The 18,059-nt window shown below is 35.3% G+C and overlaps 1 protein-coding gene across 1 annotated transcript; it reads left to right on the forward strand.

The window, feature by feature from the left end:
- Positions 1-8,391: 8,391 nt before the first annotated feature.
- On the forward strand, positions 8,392-16,914 carry LOC135146735 (linoleate 13S-lipoxygenase 2-1, chloroplastic-like). The gene is made up of 9 exons (XM_017362873.2): positions 8,392-8,803; positions 9,917-10,188; positions 12,366-12,603; positions 13,189-13,506; positions 13,610-13,695; positions 13,829-13,939; positions 14,061-14,362; positions 15,093-15,359; positions 15,916-16,914. Exons 1-9 carry the CDS (start codon positions 8,452-8,454, stop codon positions 16,673-16,675), a joined length of 2,706 nt encoding a protein of 901 aa, XP_017218362.2. The 5' UTR covers positions 8,392-8,451; the 3' UTR covers positions 16,676-16,914.
- Positions 16,915-18,059: the final 1,145 nt, after the last annotated feature.

An 18,059-nucleotide genomic window follows, 5' to 3' on the forward strand; every position in this document is an offset into this window, starting at 1 on the left:
CTAATTCAAGATAGCCCTCCAAGCGACCCCCGAACGTTTTGAAATAGAGAAGAACATATATTAATCTGGAGTTAAAAATGGATTGTCTTCGTCTGGATTGTGATATACACATATGTAGTGACCTTATTTCCGCGGTGTTGGCCCATAGCCAGAAACCCAATGTCAAAGAAGTCCATAACTATAATCTTATAAAGCACATGATTGGCACATGCATTACTGGTCGTAGAAAGCCTATAAATAGCAAGATGGTGACCTCAAGAAAGGGATCCTACTTTGGTACCAAAAATATTACCTCCCGTGTGGAGTAAGAAGAAGAAATCTTACTGTAACATTCTTACATAATCAATAAGATTCTATTAATCCTCTTTTTACTTAACACGCGGCATATTATCCCTTTTTCATTTCTTATCAAACGATCACGATCACGTACAAGATCGTAAACCGGGCATTTAAAAAAATAGATTTGGTATTTGATGGACCGAGAATCAGCCAATATCGAGAGACCGTAGGTCTCATCCAAGCGTCGTCCCAAACAGGCCCCAAGACATCAGGACCGTAAGACACCTAAGACCGTAGGGTCTGAGGCCATCTCCCTTTAGAACCCAGCCTACCCTGTGATCCCTACCATGCCTGCTTAGCCTCCAACAGAGACACACGTTTCTCACATCCGTAAGAACACCTGTCCCTACCCCTTTTGACTCACCTGTATGCTTGTGACACAAAACTGATTAATCACCTACTCTATTACACTAGAGCTGTTGAAGTGGCAGTAAAAGAAGGAAAAAAGGAGTGACTCAGCAAAAAGAAGATATAAAAAGAACCATCCAAACACATAACAGAGAGACGGATACATATACACAAGGACTGCTCTCCCATTCTAGAAAGAGAAAGAGGAGAGAAACTAAATCTATCAATTGGCGCCGCCGCCGGGGATCGGAAAGAAAGAGAAACCCGTGATTTTCACCGCCATACCACTACGACCAGGAAGAAAACCCTAAACGACGAAAGGTGAGCGAAAAATCAATCACCTGTATAGCATCATTCCCGTATAGCACCTTCACCATCTCAGTCTTCTCACGGCCACCCGTATAGCATCACTCCCTCACCATCTCACTCCCCGAATTTCGATCGCTTCGACCAATATAAAGCTCAACAACGACATCTACAAGAGTAGGTGGATAATTTGGCTGCCCAGATAACGACCTTCATAGGCCAAACCGTTCTTCCTCTAGGTCTCGAGTCTCAGCAAACTCCCACCATTGCCCATTTGGCAACAACAGTCCCCGACATGGACGAAGAGCAAGGTCCAGGTCCTCCGACCACTGAAGAGTGCTTTCAAATTCAGCAATCCAATAGATTCGACTTCCCCACCGCTAACAATTGCTCTGAATACGAAACCCTTCTAGCCGTCCTCCGCCTAGCTCACGATCTCAAGGTTGATTGCATACAGGTATACAGCGACTTTCAGTTAGTATACAAATAACACATCTGTATGTAAATTTTTTCTACCACCTCATATATCTCCCCTTTTCCTTAAGCGTTATCTAACACAGAATAAAACAAGGACATCATACGTAGCCCTACAATAGCTACGGCCTAACTGCGAAGAGCCCCCTTACAACTCAGGGCTTATTCGCCCAATGGCCAACATAAGTAGCTCTACAATAGCTACGGCCCAACTGCGAAGAGCCCTCTTACAACTCAGGGCTATGGCCAACATAAGTAGCCCCACAATAGCTACGGCCCAACTGCGAAGAGCCCCCTTACAACTCAGGGCTTATTTGCCAAATGGCCAACATAAGTAGCCCCACAATAGCTACGGCCCAACTGCGAAGAGCCCCCTTACAACTCAGGGCATATTCGCCAAATGGCCAACATAAGTAGCCCGACAATAGCTACGGCCCAACTGCGAAGAGCCCCCTTACAACTCAGGGCTTATTCGCCAAATGGCCAACATAAGTAGCACTACAATAGCTACGGCCCTACAATAGCTACAACTCTACATCTAAGAGCCACCTTATGCGTGAGGCCAACATAAGTAGCCCTACAATAGCTATGGCCCAACAGCGGGGAGCCCCCTTACACATAAGGCTCATTCGCCAAGAGGCCAACATAAGTAGCCCTACAATAGCTACGGCCCAACAGCGAGGAGCCCCCTTACACATAAGGCTCATTCGCCAAAAGGCCTACGTATGTAGCCCTACAACAGCTACGGTCCTACAATAGCTACAACTCTACATGCTCGCTATGGCTACTCTACCACAAGGCCATCATACGTAGCCCTACAATCGCTACGGCCCAACAGCAGAGAGCCTACATACATCGCACATTCGCTTGCTATGGCTACTCTGCCACAAGGCCATCACGCGTAGCCCTACAATCGCTACAGCCCAACAGCAGACAGACTACATACATGGCCCACTCATTCGCTATGGCTCCCCTGCCACAAGGCCATCATACGTAGCCCTACAATCGCTACGGCCCAACAACAAAGAGCCTACATACATCACACATTCGCTCGTTATGCCTACTGACCCTTACAAATAGCGCAACGAACGCTACGATATATCGCCGCAACTAATACCACTATCACAAAGTCTCTTAACTACTCCGACAGCCAAGAAATCTTTAGTCTCACATAAACGGGCTCCTCACAGGATGGCCTAAAGACCATCCCCCTGCGGTAGGCACCCCATCATGCTTCACACAAGCATGTAAAATAAAAAATTTATGAGCATGAAAAACATAAAATCCATACCAAACAGCCTGAATCACGATGATAGGCTGCCTAAATAACAACAAAGGGAACACCATTGTGCATTTACGATCCAAAAACATAATATCATACCCATCACATGGAAGGAACACACAAAAATTTCGAACAGACCCCGTCCCCGACACTTGACATATCTCCAACCTTGGCCGCTTCTATCAATGAAGGCACCTCCATGCCCCCGAAGTATGTATTAGGTGATTAGCAACTTTCTATATACCTAACACCTCTACTTGTAAAATATCCATCACTTAATCTACGTTTTCTGTCGCATTGAGCGACTCGGCCATATATGCCACTCCATTTTCGCTATAGCCATAAGGTCCACTGCGACCCACACAATCCTACGAGTTTGACCAAATGGCCAACATACGTAGCCCATTTTTTCTACGGCCCTAAGGTTCACTACAACCCACACAACCTCATGGGTTTCACCAAACAGCCACGCCAAATGGCCAACATAAGTAGCCCTGTGATAGCTACATCCCTACGACGAAAAGCCACCTTATGCATGAATGGCCCATTCGTTCGCTATGGCACCTCTGCCACATGGCCATCATACATATCCCTACAATCGCTATAGTCCAACAGCAAAAAGCCAGCATACATAGCCACACCCTTGCTATGACTCCATTGCCAAAAGGCCAACATAGGTAGCCGTACAACGCTACAGCCCCACGTCTCTGCCAAAAAGCCGACATATACAACCCTACAGTATATACGGCCCCGTAACAAACCATGTACCTCTCACTACATGTTGCCCTAGCTTCCAAAGTAACCTAAAAGATTACTTCTCCTTCGTTCGCGGCACACCTACTCACATGAAAACATCAAAGCGCCCATAAACAAGTCATAGAACCACATTCACAATTTTTACAAAATCATAAAGTTCACCAGAATAAGAACACATGCTTATTAACCTGCCTTCCATCGAATTCATAAAAACATGAAAAAGACACATACATGAGGCAACCTCGCCCACCCTTCGCAATTCACAAAGTTTTTAAAAAAACCTACAACTCACGCACAAAATTCCAATAGTTTTACAACGTTCTACTCCATATTTCCCTAAATATACATGATCCATCAGCTTCCGACCCTAGGAGTCTTCTATTAGGAGTCCTAGAAAGCTCTCAAATCCCCATACATCTGGACAAGCAACATTATCGATGCTACTAGCATGAACCAGGGAGGCGCGAGACAAACGCAGCCCCACAACCAACTTCGTTACTCAGCACAAAGGCTACCACTGTTCACCAATACCAATATGCCTGTACCTAATACAAGAAATGTTACACTTCTTCATTGTCTAGAAAAAAAACAGGACTATTTAGATAAAATTTATTACACATCTACAATCCTTTGAAAAGTTATTCTCGTGCTATACTTTCTGGCTAACTTTCTGCAACAACAAACGTCAAATCAAAAACATAAACATCAAATCTCGCCACAATGACACTTAAAATTGAAGCTTTTTTGCTCTCCCAAACCAAGGCTAACCATATGAATACCAATACCCACAAATTAAGAAACACAATAAGAAAACAGTTAAATTTCATACAACCCTAATATCATCCATTACAACATCCATGTTCACATCTTACTTAAACAAAACAGTCCAACCGACATGAAATTCCACAAAAAATTATAATAAAAGGAAAGATTACCTCTTAAAACGTTCTTAAACACTAATTAGACGAGAATATCTGTTAAAACGAAAGTGAATGGACCAAATAAAATGCAAGAAAACCCCCACAGAAAAACGCCTGTACACTTTTCACTAGACCTAATGTAAGCCTCAGAAGGCTCCTTTACTACGGGGGGACATATGATGGACCGAGAATCAGCCAATACTGAGAGACCATAGGTCTCATCCAAGCGCCGTCCCAAACAGGCCCCAAGACATCAGGACCGTAAGACACCTAAGACCGTAGGGTCTGAGGCCATCTCCCCTTGGAATATAGCCTACCCTGCGATCCCTACCATGCCTGCTTAGCCTCCAACAGAGACACATGTGTCTCACATCCGTAAGAACACCTATCCCTACCCCTTTTGACTCACCTGTATGCTTGTGACACAAAACTGATTAATCACCTACTCTATTACACTAGAGCTGTTGAAGTGGCAATAAAAGAAGGAAAAAAGGAATGACTCAGCAAAAAGAAGATATAAAAAGAACCATCCAAACACATAACAGAGAGACAGATATATATACACAAGGACTGCTCTCCCATTCTAGAAAGAGAAAGAGGAGAGAAACTAAATCTATCAGTATTAAATCTCTTGAAGTACTGGGGTAAGATCTCTCTTTCTCTTTGCTTCCATTAGATAGAGTAGTTTTCGGTAAAAGCATAAATTAGCTTGTAAATTTTACAGATATAACAAACCTATTTTACATCTCCTTGCAGAAAGAAATAAATTCTAAAACCAATGATTGTGCTCTCCTCCCTCCTCCGAGTACGAGCCTGTTTGCCTCGGCTTAAAGTCCAGGCTTTAAGTGAGTTACAATTTTAAGCTGAAATATGTCTGTTTGTATAATAAGTCAGGAGTCTGCTTAAAGCCGGAAATAAGTCAGAATCAGATTTAAAACCAGAAATTAGTTTGAAATACTTTTTCAATGACTTAATTTTTTCGAATTTTTTTTACGATAAAATTTCCAATAAGTAATAAATTATCCATACACTTTTATTATTATTATTATATTTTTAATAACCCCTAAATCATCAATAATTCAAAAATTATCCAAACTGGTATTTTAAACTCCCAATTTTTTAAATAAGTCACATTAAGTCATAATTCACATTAAGTACTAAATCATAAGCTCGCCTAAACGTGCTCCAAAATAAGTGCTTGTTTGGTTGCATCCGGGAATTAACTTCCTATGGGAAGTAGTAATTTCCTGGTAATTAAAATATATAGGAAGTGAAAAAAATTATTTGGTTGTTACAGTGGAATTTAAAATCATGGGAACTTCCAATGACCAAGGGTGTGGTGGGTTAATAACTTCCTACAAATTCATACTTCCATGGAAGTTGCTCTTCCTTTACTTTTATCAACCAAACAACTTCATCTATAGTTACTTCTTAGGAAATTGAAATTCCTGAGTATTGGAGAGGCAACCAAACGAGCACTAAACTATAATAGGATCTGCATTTTCATGATAATACAAATCTGCAATTCAACTCCTACATCTTGTAGGAAAATGTGCATCCCTCCACGTTGTAGTACATAATAAAGGATTTGATTCGAAAGAGCCTTTGTTCCTTCCTAAAATATGTCCACTGCTTCTTGTTAGGTCCCGAATAATGCAAACAGGGTGAAATATGTTATTAACAGATTTTTCATTTTCTTTTCCGATATAATTAAGATTTGATTATATAAATCATTTAATATTGATTGGTAATTAGTGGATTAAGACAGTGGTTTGGATTAAAAAAAACTAAATCTGAAAAAATTATATATGTTTAAATAAAATACGAAAAATTAATTAAATAGTTTTTTTACCAAATTAACAGCTAATTCAATATGAATACATTAGTCAAAATAGTTACTTCAGCTAAATAGTACTCCCTCTGTCCCATTTAATTGTAAATAGTACTCCCTCTGTCCCATTTAATTGTATACGTTTCTTTTTAACTGCTCGACACGCATTTCAATACTCTTATAAAATATAGTTCCGTAATTTATTTTTGAGATTTTCTTTTTCTGTATAAAAATATAACATACAAACTTTAATTCCGAAAAAGAAAATTTTAAAAATAAATTATACAACTACACTTTACAGGAGCATTAAAATCCGTGTCGTGTCCCCGTCCCCCAATGTATACTACTCAGTGGGACGGAGGGAGTAAAAACGATTAATCCAATTTGCTAAGAGTTAGTTGTCAATAGGGCATTTATATTTGAATATGATTTCAGAATACTTTAAAAGAATATCTTGTATTTGTGTTCAAGTCTCGTTAATTCAGAATTAATATCAAAATCAAATTTCTGCTATATTTTCTCAAAAAGAAAAAGAAAACGCGCCTCAAAATTGAGAAAACTCACCAGTTTTTACAATTCAACTTGGTCTTCAACTGGTTTAACAGGTCAGTCTCCTTCATTTTGCGGGTCCATTGATATGCATATGTTTAGAGTTCCTTGTTTGTTGTTAGAACTTACGGGGCAAGTCCCAGAAGATTTTCCTATATAATTGTTCTTAACTTAATTTAGAGAATGAATTAGAAACTTAAAGCATCTACGATCATAGAGTAAAAAATATTTAGTTAAAAAATGAATTAGTATATTAAAAATAAAAAGTGTAATTAATTTTTTGAAAAAACCACACTTCAATCATACTCATCATCTGTCTATAATTTTAAACAACCTGCTATCAACGATTATATTTGTCGAAGTACTACTTTGATTACGTTGGTCTCGTCTACGTACGACGATGAAATCATCCACCGAACACGTGTTATGCCCGTCCAATTTTAGTACTACTTATCAAATGTGTTTCACGGCCTGCTCTGCCGTGAGCTCTATATACTTTACCTACCAGTGGTCCTTCACTCCAGTTTCCACCATTTTGTTTTCTCTGCGCTTCTGGTGCTTGCTTGTTGATTATACTAACTTGCATTTTGGTGCGGGTTCTTATTGATATATCATTATCTATATATTACTCCCTCCGTCCCTTTTTACATGTCCCTTTTGAAATTTTTTTTTGTCTCAAATTACTTGTCCACTTCTCTTTTCGAAGCAACTTTTTGTATGTTTTTTCAAAATGTAACAAATTCCAATGTTTGACTAGCATATATATATATATACACAACTCTATCTAATTCATCACATTTATTAGGGATATGTATGAAAACAAGATATCCACCTAACATTTTCTTAAGATGCGTTATTTTTTCAAAAGGGACAAGTAAAAGGGGACGGAGGGAGTAATAAATAAATTTTGGAACATGTGAATTAATATTCAACATTATATATATAACTATAATATGGTATATGTCCAAAATTTATATAAATATGTTTAATCATAATTATATGATATAGTTCAATGGATTAATAAATAATTATTGTTAACATAAATACTAATAATAAAAATATAAACAATCAAAGTGGTAATATTTCGCCTTTTACAGTATTCAAGTTTATATCATTTCTAATGAATGAGCGTTTTTATGTTTGCTTAAATTTTTCATGTTTCAACATTAATAATATAATATAAATTATATATCATTTATATTAAAAATGTGTTTGTTTAAAAATAAGACGCCTATTTCGATTAATGTATTTTAAATAGACTATCTCCGTTATGTTTTAACCCTAGGCCGTGATCAACTGAAATTTACAACGTGTACGGTCATCATTAATTTAAATTAAATTAAATTTAGAATCACATATATATACACTACCTTTCTTTCTCGCAAATAGAAATTAAAAAATACTACTGTTCTATTTTCAAAAAAAAAAATACTACTGTTCTTTTTTGAATAGTACTTCAAAAGACAAAAGTCAATAAAAATTATTGTCTTATCATAGTACTCACATGCATGCATGCATCTTTGAATATTCTTTGCTCAAAACAAAAAACCTCTTCGAACTTTCTGCCTATAAATAAGATCAAGCGCGCTTCACTAATTCATCAAAACCACAATTAGCAACAAACTTCCAGTTGATATAAACGTACAATGTTAAAGCCTCAAATTCACAACTTGTCCTCATCAAAAACCCTACTGCAATGCCACAAGCCCTTCTTCTCCGGAAACTTAGGTGCTAAACCTGCGTTTTCGAACATCAAAAGGGCTAGATCAAGCCGTACTGGTAATAAAAACAAGCTTCGTCATGCTGCAAGAAGCAGTAGTAGCATAAAATCTGTGGCTAATTATACCGAAACGACGACGGAAGTGTTGGCCACGGTGGTGGTGCAATTCACAGTGAGTGGATTCTTGTCAAATTTGGGGTGGAATCCGCTGGATGATATAAGTGATTTGTTTGGTAAATCTATTCAGTTGGAACTCGTGGCTGCTCAACTTGATCCTTGTAAGTACTAGCATGCATGCACATATATATTTTATATAAATCAAAATTTATGTCATCCTTGCTCTCAGGGCCGGCTCAAGAGATTTTGGGACCTTAGGCCAATCATTAAAGTGAGGCCTATTTTTTAAAAAAAAATCTAATATTTTATTAATAATATAAATACAAAATTTTGCGATATTTAAATATTACAAACATAAAATCACCCTCAACACATTATAATATATAATATTTTATACTATTAATTTTATTGATTATGTCTCTTAGTATATAAAATTAATATTTTTATTTATAATTTTAATATAAAAATGATTTAGATAATATATTAGAATTAGGCATTAATAAAATAAATAAATTATTCTAAATAAATATATATAGTTATATTGAAATCAGATGCAAACACAATTAAATACTATATATATTAAAACTAAATTGATTATATAGTATTTATAATTTATATAATTTATTTAGGATTCCATTTTAAAATAAAAATTTGTATTTAATTATTATATTTTAATATTCAAAATTTAATTCTAGGGTTTTGATGTTAGTTGTTAAATAAATATTAAGGTTTTTTGAAATTAATAAATAAGATGTATAAATTAAAAAAATAACTTTTGGAGATAATTTTATTAAATATTTAGATAATTTCTAATAATGAATATAATTATGTCATTAAAATCAAAATTTAAAAGGTAAATAAACCGAAGTGAAATGAAATAAAATCTCTAATTTTTTTAACACCTATAATTAGATTACATCACATAAAACAATAATTTACATATTTTTAGATTTTAGATTCAAGTCAAGTATTTATTAAGTTAGTACAGGAAACAAAACATGATTAATACTACTAATATTAGTATTTTAATTATTTTTTGATAAAAATTGATCACATAATTTTTTTTCTACAAGATTTAAATATAAATTTTAATTTTTTATAATATTATGAAATTATTTTTTTCTTGCATATACATAATTACATACTAAGATAAATTATGGGGCCTCTCACCCACGGGGGCCTTAGGCGATCGCCTAAATGGCCTTCAAAGAGCGCCGGCCCTGCTTGCTCTAAGTTAACCCTAGCTAGCTAGCTGTAATTGATTATGATATCAGCAACGGGATTAGAGAAGGAGACGATCAAGGGGTATGCACACAGGGCAGGAAATGTGGATGCAGATGACGTGAAATACGAGTGCAAATTTCATGTCCCCGACGATTTCGGAGAGATCGGAGGTGTGAAAGTAGAGAATGAACATCACAATGAGATGTTCTTCAAGACCATTCAGCTTGATGGCTTCCCTAATGGCAGCATCCTTGTCAACTGTCAGTCCTGGGTTCATTCCCACCGCAATAATTCGGACAATAGATTTTTCTTTACTAACAAGGTTAGTATTGTATTTTTAGTTTTTATTCGCGTAATTTATTTTATAATTATATAGTATGTGATTTTAACAGTGTTACAGAAATCGGGAATCGGACCTAATCGGTTGAGCTACCGATTCAAGTATTAATCGGAAATCGGGGATTAATAGGAAGGATTAATCGGAGTTAAAATCGGGTTTATTTTAATATTAAAATATTATTTAATATTTAGTTATTATTATATCAGCTATTTAGTAACTAATATATTTACTATATTCTTAAACACTATAATTATTCATATTTAAAGTAATATAGTATTTTAATTTTAATAATTTATCACATATACTTCGATTATGAAATATATATAAGGATTAATCGGATTTTAAAAATCGGATCGATGGCTGACCTTGCAGAGGATTAATCGGGGATTTATCGGCTAAATCGGGGATTTTTAGAACACTGGATTTTAATAGATGCCTGCAACTAACTTACATAAATGTCAAATCTTGAATTGTCATTATTTGCATATTCTTTTAATAACATTTGTTTTCAAATTTTATAGACCATACAAAACCTAGGTTGTGAAACAAACTAAAGCCATATCACGAGCTCTCCCGGACTGATCATAATCAAATTGTACGATGATGTTCACTATGTTCTGTCGTATGTACTCCTCCGGCCTGCCTGGGGTCCATTATGTGTAGCACAGTAAATATATGAGGCTCACCTCAATTGACAACCACTTTTAAAAATAATCTGAAATATTATGTTTTGAAATATTCTTTTTCAGAATAAAAATATATAATCAAAATTTTAATTCACAAAAAAATCAATTAAAAATAATATTTTTAACTACTGGGTCAAAATTCTTAAAAGTATGTACCAAAACTTAAAACGTCAAATAATTAAAACACAGAGAGTGCTATTTATTCCCTCATATTCAAACTATTTTCGCATATGGATATTATTTTGTAGCATTTGACCTGATTTAAAAGAAGTATTTATTACTTGTAAATGAGAATTTATTGTAACTGATCAATACTCCCTCCGTCCCCCTCAATTGTTTACATTGGAGGAGGACACGGAGACCAAGACAATGTATGAAAAATGAGTAAAGTTAGATGAAAAGTGGGTAAAGTGGTGGGACCCATCAATATTTAATAATAGATTTGAGATAGTGGAGGAAAGTAGTGTGTGTAATAGTAGTTTTTATTGTTAAATATGAGATAGTGGGGGATGATAGTGGGTGTAATGATGAGAAAAACATACTCTATTTATAGTAACATAAAGAAATGAGATGGACATCCCAAAATAGTAACTGTAAAGAAATGAGAGGGATAGAGGGAGTAATTTTTATTCTATATTTTTGAATAAAAGTTTTGGTGTTCTCAATTCATTGGATATAAAAATTATTAATATGAATAACAAATTATCTTTTAAAATGAATCTCTATATGTTTGATATTCAAATTTAAAAATAAAAATAATTATTAAAAAGTTTGAAATTATTAATTAAATCAGCAGTTTGACTTACAAAAATGTTACTCCCTCCGTCCCAGTCATTTGTATACAAATGAAATGGCTGGGACACGGAGACCAAGAAATTGTGTAAGAAATGAGTAAAGTTAGATGAAAAGTGGGTATAGTGGTGGGACCCATTTATATTTAATAATAGATTTGAGATGGTGGAGGAAAGTAGTGGGTGTAATAGTGTTTATATTATTATAGAATGAAGATAGTGGAGGAATGTAGTTGGTGTAATGATATTTTATATTATAAAAGTTTACTATTTTCGAAATGTATACAATTGACGGGACGTCCTAAAAAGGAAACTGTATACAATTCACTGGGACGGAGGGAGCAGAAACAAACTGCTTTTGACCTGCAGTTTCCCTCAATCACCGCTTTTTAACAAACCTACTCTCAGGCTGCCGTCTACAATGCGCGCATTTGATGTACTTGACTATGATCACTCTTTAAACATCTAAAATACCTTAATTTTTATTATGAATATAATATTAATTTCCTTTCAAATTTCCTCTCATTTATATAATATATAAAATAATATAAAATGTGAATAAACAATTAAGCATAAAAATTACCATTACAATTCCCGTATTTTCCAATCTATTAATTCACGCCTCATTTTATTAATTATTATTTAAGAAATCATCAAAAATTAACAATTATTTTACGACCAGTCATATCTACCATCGGAGACACCCGAGGGACTGAAACGGTACAGAGAACATGAGCTGATGAAAAAGAGAGGAGACGGCACTGGAGAAAGAAAAAGCAAGGACAGAATCTACGATTACGATGTTTATAATGATCTCGGTGATCCCGACAAAGATGCAAAACTCGCAAGGCCTGTTCTCGGCGGCAAGGAACATCCCTATCCTAGGCGTTGCAGAACCGGGCGTCCCCGCTCTAAGAAAGGTAGTAACACCAACCTTAATATTATTTCTATGGATATCAAATTTTAAACGGCTTTAAACTTTTATTTTATTACAAATGCATTCATGTCTTCCGTTGTAGTGTTTGCCATCTACTTCATCTGAATGCATAGAATTTACAGCTTCAAGATGCAGAGAAATAGAGAATGTGGGATACTACTATATACTATGTTGTGCCAAATGTTGTATATTGTAAGTAGTAATCTGATATGATATAAGCCTGTTTGTCCGGGCTTCGCTTGAAGCCCGGACATCTGACTTTAAGCTTAAAAATGTATGTTTGTGTAAAAAGTTACAAGTCGGTTTAGAGTCAGAAATTGACTTAAAGCCAGAAGTTAGTTTGAGGTATTTTTTTCAGTGATTTCATTTTTTGAACTTTTTTTTGATAAAAATTACCCATAAGTTATTTATAAATCACTTTTATTTTTGTAATTATATTTTTAAAAATCCATAGGTCAAAATTACCCAAACAGACATTTTACGCTCCAGCTTATCACATAAGTCACGTTAAAAGTCATGTTAAATCATAAATCATAAACTCAGCCAAACGGGCTCTATATATGTACAGATCCCTTGTCAGAGTCGAGGGGAAGCAGTATTTATGTGCCCAGGGATGAAGAATTTTCAGAGGTCAAGTCCCTAACATTCTCAGCCAAGACAGTCTACTCGGTGATTCATGCTGTCCTACCTTCACTAGAAAATGTGTCCATCGACTCAGAATTTGGATTTCCATATTTCACCGCCATTGATACTCTATTCAATGAGGGCGTTGATCTGCCTGAGGTTCCTAAAGCAACTCTAACGAATCTTCTACCTCGTCTCCTCAAAACGGTCACTGATCAAGGAAAAAACATCATCCTATTTGAGACTCCTGAATTTCTTGACCGTAAGAACAACTTTCTGATCTATCCTTCAACCTCCAAAGAAGTATAAATGTACATGGGGTTCATTGTCTGATCCCATATTTTTTATCGTGTACTTATTATCAGGTGATAAATTTAAGTGGATGAAGGATGAGGAATTTGGTCGTCAGACCCTTGCTGGCCTGAACCCTTGTTGCTTACAGTTAGTTAAAGTATGTCATCCACATACCATAAGTATCTTTATTATGTATGTCCTAGATACATAAATTTGTTCTAGTCCTCTATAAACATTCTTAGGTATATGTGAAGTCTGAACATATATATTGGTACATGAATAATATGCAGGAATGGCCGTTGAAAAGTGAGCTTGACCCTAAGGAGTATGGACCTCCTGAATCAGTAATCTCCACAAAATGTGTGGAGGAAGTAATCAGAGGATTCATGACAGTTGACGAGGTACTCATGAGTCTTAAAACAGTCACTGTCGTGTTCTGGTGTCCACAACCAATAGACTTGCTATAATACTATGTGAAATTGTGAATCAGCTTATGTTTGATAATCATACATATCAATGCAGGCCATAAAGCAGAAGAAACTTTTCATGATAGATTACCATGATTTGCTACTACCATATGTGAAGAAAGTGAGGCAGATAAAAGGGACAACTCTATATGGATCAAGGGCCTTGTTTTTTTTAACTCCTATTGGCACATTGAAGCCAGTAGCCATTGAGCTTGCCCGACCTCCGATGGATGGGAAACCTCAGTGGAAGGAAGCATATTCTCCGGGGTTTGATGCGACAAGTGTTTGGCTTTGGAAGCTTGCTAAAGCTCATTTCTTGGCACATGACTCTGGTTTTCATCAGCTTGTTAGTCACTGGTATATTCACCAAAATCTCTGCTTATTTTAAAACATTGCATATTGGTGTTTGATAGTTAGTGAAGTGAAGTAGCGGATTGGATTTAAAAAGCTAATTTCGAAAAAAACGACTTGGAGGAGCTTTTTCGGTTAGAGGTTTGCTATCTCTCCACTTAAAATACAAAAAACTAATTAAAAACCTATTTATCAAATAATTTCATACAAAATAGTTAATTCAATCCGCTAGTCAAAATAGCTACTTCAATCAATTAGTAAAAACAGTTGACTCAATCCGCTAATCTCTAATTGTCAAACAGGGCCATAACATTCAGCTATCAGCTTATACACATTAAACTATGAAGGTTTTTTCCATTACATATATTTCAATGTTCCACACTTACAGAAACTAAACATTAGGCTGGCCAACAAAGGCACAGACAGTTTCATGATCTTGCAAATGTATTGTAATACATACATACATATATATATATAGGCACTTATATATATATATAAATCTCATATGGTACATGACATCTCTGATAAATCTTTTGAAAAATGTATTTTCCTCTGAACGGAAAATATTCACGCCTCAGTACTATTTTATCAGAAAATTTTGGCTGTCCTAGGTCCAAATTTCTGCAAACTATAGTTTCTTTTTTGCTAATTTGTAAACTAACATTATAATGTTCGGTGTGTATAGAAAGTACAAGCAGTGACACAGGGGGTAATGTGTAGTATTTTTATTTTGCAGGCTAAGAACTCATTGTGCAACAGAGCCTTATATAATTGCAACCAACAGACAGCTCAGTGAGCTGCACCCAATTTACAGACTGTTACATCCTTATTTTCGATACACAATGGAAATCAATGCTTTGGCGCGACAAGCTCTCATTAATGCAGATGGAATTATCGAGACATCCTTTTCACCTGGAAAGTACTCTATGGAATTCAGCTCTGTTGCCTATGACAAGCTTTGGCGTTTTGATCACCAGGCACTGCCAGAAGACCTCATTAGCAGGTAATTAGTTACCAATAACCATATTAGCTTGCTAAGAAAGTAACTCTACAAACCATCTATGTTGTAGTAGTAATTATTTTTAGGCTAATGCTTAAACAGACACCTTATAGTGCTTTAATGGCCTATCTGCCTAAAAAATAGCTCTGTGCATTTGCTTTTGAGCTTTACTATCTGAAAATCAAGAAGGAACTTAGTGTGTACTTAGTTTTTTGAACTGCATTGTCACAGAGTCGAGATCAAATAAAGATGTATGGACACATTAATTGGACATAAAAGATATGCTGGAATGAAAAAAAGGGTAGAGTGTATATAAAGATGTAAAATTATGTGAAGATCTGGTGAATGAATTATTAATCAGTTAAACTGGAAGGAATGGATTTAGGTTTAAGCTAGAGGAATGGAATAAGCGAATAAATGAACCTACACTAAACATGTGTGAGCAGAATAGCCTACATTTTAATCTACAATCTTTTGCCAGCCTAAATTTCTATTCATCGCCACCTATTATCAAAGTAAAGAACCTACAACAATCTAAATTTTGTTAAAAAAATTGCAGGGGGATGGCAGAGAACGATCCAAGTGCTCCTCATGGCCTAAAGTTAACAATAGAAGACTACCCTTATGCAAATGATGGTCTAATCCTATGGAATTGCATTGAGGAATGGGTTACAGAATACGTAAACCATTTTTATCCTGAACCAAGCCTAGTTGAATCTGATGAAGAACTCCAAGCATGGTGGGAGGAAATCCGAACAGTTGGACATGGAGACAAAAAGGACGAACCCTGGTGGCCAAATCTCAAAACCCCGAAAGATTTAGTAGAAATCATCACAACCATTATTTGGGTATCATCTGGTCACCATGCAGCTGTCAACTTTGGACAGTATGATTTTGCAGCTTATATGCCTAATAGACCTACAATAGCAAGAGTTAATATGCCATCCGAAGATCCAACCGATGAGTCATGGAAAACATTTGAATTAAGGCCGGAAGATGCACTTTTGTCGAGCTTTCCAACACAACTCCAAGCTTCTAAAATTATGGCAATTTTGGATGTTCTATCAAATCATTCAGTTGATGAGGAGTACATTGGTGAAAAACCAGAGCCTGCATGGGCAGATGAACCTGTGGTTAAAGCAGCATTCGAACGATTTGCCGGAAAGTTGAAGGAACTTGAAGGAATTATTGATGCACGGAATAACGATAGAACGTTAAGGAACAGAACTGGAGCTGGTGTGGTACCATATCAGCTTTTGAAGCCTTATTCAGAACCTGGAGTTACAGGAAAAGGAGTTCCTAATAGCATTTCTATTTAAAACTTGAGCTTGATACAGTTGAAGTTGTGTGATTGAATAAGTCTTGTAATTTCTATTGATGTTGCATGAACTCTTTAAAGCCCTTTCCAGCTAGAAATAAAGAAGAACCTACATTAATTATCAAATTTATAAATTGCAAATTTTGTGTTGCATCTGCAGTCCGAAGCATACAAAAGAGTCTGCAGCTTTTTCAGCTTGTCTATTACTCGGTGGAATTCATTCCTATTGTTTTCTCATAACTGTACTGAACTTCTGACTATCAAGTACTCTACTATCTTCAGGAATTTTATCTAAATACACTCAAATTAAACACTGATAGATTATTGAATCTGACTGCATCAACTTGGGTTATTCCCTCAAATTCAAATTTACCACTAAAATTATCCATTGCTAGTGAATGCTGCAAATATACAGCACTAGTTAAATCCACGCTCTGGTAATTTCAACTACTCGTCAATTTCATATAAAAAATGGTCATAAACTAGGCAGTGCATACATTTTCTTTAAATCACACAGGTGTTTATCCTCTCAGTCATAATTTTATAACATCGTGTAGTTTTTTGAATATATTTTTTGAAAAAATTAAAACGGTTTTGGGTTCAAAATGTTATTTTAAATTGTATTTTGAATGAAAAACGCTACTTTTATCTTGCGTTGCCCTTTTTTAAAAAATTCAAAACGCTATTTCAAATTGTATTTTGGTTGCAAAACATAACTTTATCCTATGTTGTCAAAAAAATTTTAAGAATAAGGTCGTGGACAGTTGAAGTGGCGGTTTATTTTTCTAATTGCAATATACAACTCCAAATTGCGTGCGAGAATTTTGGATTGACAATAGACGATTTAGCGTGGCGTCTTTTTATTTTTCTAAGTCATAATATTTATGAGCATTTTTAACTCAAAATTATGATATGATGGGTCTTTTCACCATCCTGCTATATCTGTACAGAATCAGGATTAAATAGCTGATTCAATTTATCCTTACTCGGCCATATCTTACACAACTCCTCTTTCGCCATCTGCTTATTACAATTTCTCCGCAAATCATAGAACCAGCATAGAACCTGAAACTCTTAAATGTTGATAACCTGGACTTCATGTCAAATATAAAAAATATAACTAATTTTTTTAAAATATCGCACTCCAACCATTATCATCTCTTATCTATAATTTTAACCAACATCCTATGAATATGTATATTTGTCGAACCTCCACAGGTCTCTAAAAAAATCTGTAAGAAGATTACACAACATTTATTATCATATTGAACTGATATATTCTATATATAACAATCTAAAATATTAATAACATACTATTTTTATAATCAATCAATATAGTCAATACCATTTCAATTTAACCAACCTCATTGGAGATATTCTAATAA

This window comes from Daucus carota, chromosome 7 (genome assembly GCF_001625215.2).
Source record: "Daucus carota subsp. sativus chromosome 7, DH1 v3.0, whole genome shotgun sequence".
Lineage (NCBI taxonomy): Eukaryota > Viridiplantae > Streptophyta > Magnoliopsida > Apiales > Apiaceae > Daucus > Daucus carota.